Source organism: Diospyros lotus, chromosome 9, assembly GCF_014633365.1.
Source record: "Diospyros lotus cultivar Yz01 chromosome 9, ASM1463336v1, whole genome shotgun sequence".
Classification (NCBI taxonomy): Eukaryota; Viridiplantae; Streptophyta; class Magnoliopsida; order Ericales; family Ebenaceae; genus Diospyros; species Diospyros lotus.
This window is the reverse complement of record NC_068346.1, coordinates 9,199,062-9,207,756: the sequence shown is the minus strand read 5'-3', so window position 1 is coordinate 9,207,756 and position 8,695 is coordinate 9,199,062. Positions and strand designations below refer to the sequence as shown.

Here is an 8,695-nt window from a genome sequence, read left to right as displayed (position 1 = left end):
ATCAAGTGAGCTATTTATAAGCCACAAGATGCAATACAAACCACACAATTTCAATTATTCGACTAGACATAATTATATCTAATGGGCACTCATACACTTAAAGTTAAATGGATTTTAGCTATAATACACACCTAATATTAAATGAATTTTAGCTAAAATACATACCTAATAAAGCACTCATAAAGTTAAATAGATTTTAGCTATAATACACACTTAATAGTTAAATGGATTTTAGCTAAAAAACACACCTAATAAAGCACTTACATTAAAAAATAAAAATAGATTTCTATAAATTGATTTTTGATCTTCAATAGGATTAAAAATAATCCTTGGGCTTTCTCCAAATAATATCTTCCATGGGTTGCTCAAATTGGGCTTCAATTCTTCATGGGCTTTAATTCTTCATGGACTTTAATTTTTCATGAGTTTAATTTCTTCTTGGACTTGAATTCTTCATGGGTTTGATTTCTTCATGGACTTGAATTCTTCATGGGCTTGAATTCTTCATGGGCTTGAATTCTACATGGGCTTGATTTCTTCATGGACTTGAATTCTTCATGGGCTTGAATTCTTCATGCCTAAAAAAATAATTTAATGTTATTAATAAATTATAAATTACACATGGCACATATATATATTACATGCATGCATATAATGATGTATACGCATTATATATAAACTAGAGATAACCTGTGCCTGAAGGCACGGTACAATTAAAAAAAAATCGAACGTGAAATAATTAAACACTGAACATGGTTATCAAATAATGCATAACACCTCACTTACTTTACAATAAAAAAATTAAAATTAAAATGTACATCAATTAGTGCTACTGACATCAAATTATAACTACATAAGAAAAAAAAAATATCATATTATCATACACCAAAAAGAGTGGGTTAAAACTTTACAAAAAATGGGTTAAAGTTTTCTAATTTGATAATGTAAAATTACCATTAGATTGAATATTTTTTCAATTTGATTCACCATTGATGTTAGGTTAAGTGGACTTCTGATTTACCATTGATGTGGTTATTCCAATTTTCAATTTGATTCCATCTAATATTATCTTTAAGAGCATCAGCATCTAAATTTAATTTGTTTTTAAAATTAATAGTCATTTTTTAAGAAATTCAACACACTATCCTATAAAAATTATTTTTTTTATTAAAAAATTAATGAAGGTATTTTTTTATATTAAAAGTAAATATAAAAAAAATTACCACCACCGTAAAATATTAACTCTATTTGGACAGAAGATGAGACGGAGGAGATTGTGCATGGAGGAGATTGTGCAACACTTGGTGATCTTATCAATTTCCCCATCTTTACTTTGTCTTTTACTCAGCAAGGGTTTGACAACCTGTTCAAACACTTCTTAATGGTTTGATAATTGTGTATTTTTTGGTTGTGTACATGTTTTTGATAAATTTGTTTATATTTTTTTCAAAATTAAGATAATTCCCGGCCTTCAGTGGTATTAGAAGTAAAAATATATGTAATTTTTATTTCATTATATCACTATTTTTCTTATAAAAAAAATACTTTCCAATCTATTTTCATTCTATCTCTCCCAAATGCACCATTTAGATAATGTATCATTGGTCTACTCAAAGCATAGTTTACTAACTCAAGCATAGAATGTATCTTACTAATGCGAATGCACTGTCATACTCATTTTCTTTACACTCAAAGTTTGGTTAATATTACGTAAAATATTAACTCTAATTGGAGATTGTGTAGCAAAATTACACACAAAATTTCCCCCATAATTTATGAACTCACACAAAATTTAATTAATCTAATATACAGAATCTACACATACAAAACAAATATACAAAATACACAATCCATCTTGGGACTACAGAATACATAAAATACATAAATATACACACATAATACACACACACAAAACACACACATATACATAATATAAACACACACCCACTGCCATTGCCAAGGTTATATAGATATATACACACACGAAACGCACATATACACATAATATAAACACACACACACACATCATATAAACACACCCACTGCCACACTCTCTCTCTCTCACACCCCCATTTTGACCGTGACACAGAACACACACATATACATAATATATACACACAGAACACACATATATACATAATATAAACACACACACATAATATAAACACGCACCCACTGCCATTGTCAAGGTCGGCCGCCGACCCACCGCCACACACACACACACTCTCTCTCTCTATGTGCGCCTTTAGACACACCCATCCATATTCACACACACCCATTTTGACCGTCACATAATACAACACACATATACATAATATATACACACAACACACACACCGCACTTGATATTTATAGAACAGACACATATACAAAAATTATGTTAAAGGAAGAATTTGTTTTTTTTTTTCTTTGGCTAAATTACAAATTAAGTGGAATATTTCATTTTTTATTTTATTTTTTCTTGATTTATGAGTGAATTAATGTATGATTTGATCCTAACTTGAATTTACTTCAATTAATTAATATTGAAGATAGCGTAAGAACTAAGAACTTCATTTTTTTCATCTCCAAGTTAACCCCGTCATGTTTGGAAGAAATTGACCAGGTAAACGGCGTCGCGAGCAGCGAAGGCAGTGATGTCGGCGCAGGAGACGACTTGGCCGCACTTCTTGTGGACACGCTCTCGAAGATCGTTGATGATCTTGAACGCCTTTGCTCTTAGGCTCAGGTTCGGAGGAGTGTCCTGCTCAGTCTTGGCCCACTGGCTGATCCATCAAGCAATACTGAACCATCGCATCCCTACATCACACAGAGGAAAAGGCAAAGCAAAATTAAGCTTCACAATTATTGTCCTGATGATCCATGCCGAAATCAATGATCCGAAATCAGATCTGCAAAGCGAAGTGAAATCTGAAAGCAGTAGGCAAAGACGCATGAAGCTAGCTAAGAAAATGTGGATGTACAGACCAGAACAAAGCAATCATGGAAGTGGAGGCGGAGGATGCCGGCAGCTTGGCCGATGTCATCATCGAAGACATTATTGAGGCGTTTCTGGATGATGTCTTCGAGCTTAGGACAGCTGGACTCATAGAAGGTCCAGGAAAAGCCGCTCACGATTTGAGCCGAGGACTGAGCTTCTGAAAAGTGCAAGCGAGAGCACACAAGCAGGAGAAAAAGCATGGAGGTGAAGAAGACCGCGAGAGAGCTGAATGAAGCAGCATTCATTTTCCAGGCCATGGCTGGTGATGAGTTTTAGTAGTTGTAGCAGAAGCCCACACTGCACACTACTATGAAGTTGTAAAACTATGGAGTTTTAGTAGGTAGGCAGCCAACCTACAGCCTATAGGTGAGCTCATCGCCTCAGCCATAAATTTATACAGATAATTGATTACAAATGACATGAAAGAGCTACACGCTACACTACCATCGGACGCGCCTCAACCGTCGCACCCAGCCGCTGCATCGTCCGCCACCGCGAGCCCACCCCGCTCGCTGCTTCAGGCTCCATTGCTTATATATATACAAAGAGAGAAAGGGGGGGACTGGAGACGGGGATGGATTGGTGGGTGGGTGGGAGGGAGAGAGAGAGAGACAGAGGGAGAGGGACACTCAGATGGCTGTTGTGGGCGGGAAAATTTATAATCTGAGCCATCAAATATATTAGAAATGATCTGAGCCATTGAAATGTCTCACTTCAAAAACAGTTCTGTTTTGTTATATAGATTTTATATATTATTATTATTTACTTTAGAACTTCATTTCACTCATCTTTCAATTTAAACTTGCATATAACCATAAAATATATATTAATATCTAATTTAAGTCATTTTTAAGATCAAAAGAAAGGTGTAATTATAACATAATTTTTACAAAATTAACCACTAGTCACAATCCATGCCATTTACTTTCTTTAAATCCCCACCATTGGATTTATTCTCTATTTCAAGAATGCATTACAACTACTAGATCTCTTGAAATTTCTATTTAATTCTCATTTACTTAATTAAACTATTTTCATATCCATCTTCAAGACTTAAATATAAGTCATTGGATATATCTCACATTTTCAAGACTTGATCCTAACCCTTGAATCATTTTAGTCTTCCAATACCAAAATTAGCCATTTTCTCATATATTTATTTTGATTAATTTCAACACATCACATGAGAGACCACTTGAAAGACATAAATCCCTCATTTTCCATTTAAATAAATCCCACCATTTTCCAAGCATTAATGGGTGACCATTTTCCCATTTTCCATTCCATTTATTTAATTCACCATAATTTCAAACATTAATGGTGACTATTTTCCTATTTCATTTGATTTTCTTTAATCCAACACCATAATGTCTCTCATTAAATGCTTGAAAGACCAATTATCCTTTCTTTTTGCATTTAATTAAATCATTCTCCAACTCATAAATCCATATATATATATATATACATGCTCCCACATTTCTAATTATATGATTCCTCTCAAATTTCTAAGATTATGCCAAGTGTCACTCTAAGACACAAACTTGGCTTCCAATTCTTTATCTTGGTCATCCATGTGGCATTACCACATTAATTCACTAACTTAGGGAAAATTTAATTATTCTCCTCAAATAATTTAATATCCACCATTTTCCCTATTTTCAAAATTAATTTTCTTCATGGAATCACTCCAAAATTCCCTAATACTCTTTGTGAATTTATTAATCCCATATATCTCCACATAAATACCAAATTGGGATTTTTATTCACTTACACACCTAATTCCACATAGGAATTATTTTTAATTTATCCAAATACCCTTTTATTGGATTTCTCTTTCCAAATTACCAAAATACCCTTCTCATGGGCATTCTCAATCTCAAGGATCCATCTCCTTCTCAAGGGAATTTTTGGAAGTTTACTTACTTCCTTTCTTATTCTCTTAACACCGGTTACACCGAGTATTACAAGGACCGACGCGAGCACTTAGGTGACGGGAGCACCAACCCAGGACTGGCGCGCACAGGTTTGTTGAAGGTATATGTTGCCTTTTAGGACAGTAGCAAGTTGGTATGGGACTTGGGTGTCGTGTGTCTTGTATGGGCCCCAAGGACTGATACGTGCTTTTATTTACTCTTTTATGTTGTGTTGGGTGTCTCATGGTTTGTGTGTACCTAGGGGTTGGTGTTCTTGGGAGAAAGTTTACTAGATATGTTCATCCTTCAACCTTCATTTCTTTATGCTTGCTGAGTCTCTCGACTCACTTTGCTTCCCATCATTCCTGGTAGTGACAGCGTGGGTCAAGGGAAATGGAGATAACATCTGGCGACAGAGTCGATATGGTGTACAGGTAGTTCCATCAGTCCCCGTCATTCCCCCATCAACCCTAGTTAACTTTGATGTTTGAGTGGGATTGACTCTATTATGTTTGATTGTGCCAGGTCATTCCTTGTGTCTCATGTATGTCGGAACAGGAGTTTGTATTCATTTATTTATCATGTGACCATTGTGTTAGCGGAGTAACCGTAGTGCATGCATGTGTATAGCTTAGTTTCCGCTGTTTTAATTCGTGTGTATGCATGCTAGGGTAGTTCCTATTTTGTGTTTCATTCTTTCTCTTTCATGGGCGCTTCCGTTCGGGTAGTCCAAGTGGTTGGGATATCCAGGTAGGGGTGCTTACAATACAAGTTCATATTTGTTGTCAAAGCATGATAATCTAATATACACAAGACAACCATAATCTATATAATAAAACATAACGGTTTTTGAAAATTTCTAAGATACATTTTGATCCTATGGCTGAGATTAATTTTGAATGTTAATTAATGGCTGGGATCAAATACCAACATATTCCCCCCCCCCCCCCAAAACCATCCCATCCTTCCTCATAGTCTCTCTCTCACAAATCCACCCACCCACTCTCTCACTCATTGTCTCTCTCTCTCTCTCGCTCTCTCTCACAAACCCTCACCCCCAAACACACACACATACGCGCATACATATATATGCACACACAAGTATGTACACACACATACACATACATATATATACACACACAGACATATACACACACATACGCATACATATATACACACACAGGCATATACACAGAAAAAAAAAAAAAAGAAGCAGGAGGAAGAAGAAGATAGGAAAGAAAAAAAGAAGAGAAAAGAAAATAAAAGAAAATATAAAATATAGAAAAAAAAAGTTTCGATCGTGTGTGAAGGAGAAGCACGAGAAAGAAGAAGATGGAAGGCAAAAAGAAAATAAAGAAAGAAAAATAATAAAATAAAATAAAAAATGGGGGAAAATGGCATGTTTTATGGGTGGGTTTTAGCGCAAGGGAGGCAGCTAAAGAGGCGACACAGGTGTGAGCGTTTGTTGGGTTTCTCCTTCAAATTGATTGTTGTAAAAATAATTATTTTTAAATTATTTAAACATTTGGTTGGTGTTGTTTGGGAATTGTTGATGGATGGATTTTGCGAGTTAGGCCTCTTCCCATCGCTTTTTTTTTTTTTTTGTGAAATTATTTTTAGATAAAATATTTAAAGTTAGAAACATTAATTAATATTTAAAGTTTAAAGTAAAATTAAAAACATTACACTTATAATATTTTTAGATAAAATATTTAAAGTTAGAAACATTAATATAAAATAAAAAATTAGATAAAATTATCTTAATTGATATTTAAAATTAGAAGCATTACACTTATAATTTGTGCCTATTTATGTATGCCTGTTAATAAGATAAAATTATAATTATAATTTGTGTCTATTCGACCACTATAAAATAAAGAGTATCATAGACTATAATTTTTTTTTAAAATTTTTCTTAAAGAGTATCATTCTAAATATTCTAATTTTAAAAGGATTTAATACTTAATTTTTAAGTATTCTAAATATCAACAATATAAGTTTTGAAATATCATGTAATTTTTAAATAAAAAAATACCAACAGTAATGTATAAGAATTTGACATGGATGATCTAAAAGAAATAAAAATATCTTTCTTAAATCATTGATGATCAAATGTTGTTTTTAGTGTAAAACTTTATTCAAAGTAGGAAGTTTAATTTAAAATTTAATATTTTTATCTTTAGGTGTTGAATCTTTAATATTTAAAGAAATATGAAATTGGTTAATTTATCTTATTGAGTTACTTAAGCAAATATTCAAAAATAATTTATTTTTTTAATTCTATTTTATTTTATTAACTTTATTTTTAAATTTTTTTAAATTAAAATAATATAAAAATAAAAAAACTCTTGACCATGCATGGTCGGAGAACCCAAGGTTTGGGAACACAAGGATTCACAATCACTCACGATTAGAAATCTAAGGTTCTCTAACCCCAAACCGAGGTCCCCCACCTGTTGATGGCCGCAGTCACGGCAACCAGTGACGACTGGTATTTATTATTCGATATTTAATTTGTTTACATTGCAGAGCACTTACTGATATGTTTTATTATAAAGATTTAGTAATTTTTTTCTTTTTATTATAAAACGTTAATAAGTATACAATAACTTTAATTTTTGTTTTTTATTCAATATTTAATTTTTTTTTTTACTTGCTCTTATATTTTGATTTACAATATTAGTGAACATTATAAATCTTTTATGTTTGAGTTTTGTAGAGCATTTAATATAAACAAAATTATTTCAACATAATACGTATAAATTATAACTGCATTTTAATCTTAATATTATTTATACTGTGTCTTTAGATATGGGTATATGCTAGTAGTATTATATTTAAGGATCACATGATATACAATTATATATAACTAAGAACAATCTATTCACATACAAACATGGATTTACTTAAGTATTTTTAATTTAAATCGTATTTAATGAATTTAATCTCTAACAAGCATATATCTACAGGCATATTCTAGTATCACCACACTTGTGAACATAGACTCTTCCATTCTCTAAATGAGAAAACATAGCATGGGCTAGTCCATATGATTTATTAATGTGCAGCAATTAATAATCCTAGTATTAAGAATATTTTTATAAATAAATTATTTCAGAAAATCAGTCTCAATTCTCAACCATTGAGAATTAATACTTTGATATTTATTTCTATAAACTTTATATGCATAAATAATATATAGTCAATGCATGATCAAATAAACAATATCGCTTCAAAGTAATAATTCATTAATTAAAAATAATAATTAACATGTAAAATCATCCTTAAACATCATCTTATAATTGACTTTTAGATATAACGCTAACAAGAAGTTAAATTTTCACTTAATAGTGGATTAACTTTGTTCGTTTCTTCTGACCTAATGGCACTGTCATGAATAAACAAATTGTCACGCTGCCCAAAGTTATATCGGGCAGGTAAGATCATTTGGTTGAGAACAACTGTTCCCAACTCAGATCCTTCATTCACATCTGTAGCTGTCAATCGTGTGAAGAGAGTGAAATTGATTGATTTAAACAATTTTAGTAAAACATATTATTAAAACAATATAGCAGTAATTATTTGATTAATCATGTTTATCATTTTTATTGTACAGTTCACATTGAATTAATGTTAAGTAATTAAGCATTAATGTATACAAGAATGAGCAAATATAGTCCAAATGAAAATGCTATGGTTAATGCATAATTATATATTAAAAAGAAATTAATAAATAACACCATAAATAAAGAGATTAGATCTAAACCCATTAAAAATAAGTTAAGTGGGTCACTACTAAGAT

General features: G+C 31.8%; 1 protein-coding gene across 2 annotated transcripts; it reads right to left on the bottom strand.

The window, feature by feature from the left end:
- Window positions 1-1,556: 1,556 nt before the first annotated feature.
- On the bottom strand, window positions 1,557-3,553 carry LOC127810413 (peroxidase 12-like). 2 transcript variants are annotated; one of them, XM_052349895.1, is made up of 3 exons: window positions 3,425-3,553; window positions 2,968-3,340; window positions 1,557-2,799 (listed from the first exon to the last, which is right to left on the bottom strand). In XM_052349895.1, the coding sequence occupies exons 2-3, from the start codon at window positions 3,235-3,237 to the stop codon at window positions 2,725-2,727; spliced, it is 345 nt and encodes a 114-aa protein (XP_052205855.1). In that variant the 5' UTR covers window positions 3,238-3,340; window positions 3,425-3,553; the 3' UTR covers window positions 1,557-2,724. The 2 variants fall into 2 exon arrangements, with proteins under 2 accessions (XP_052205855.1, XP_052205856.1); XM_052349896.1 differs by having other exon boundaries at window positions 2,968-3,277; window positions 3,425-3,546.
- Window positions 3,554-8,695: the final 5,142 nt, after the last annotated feature.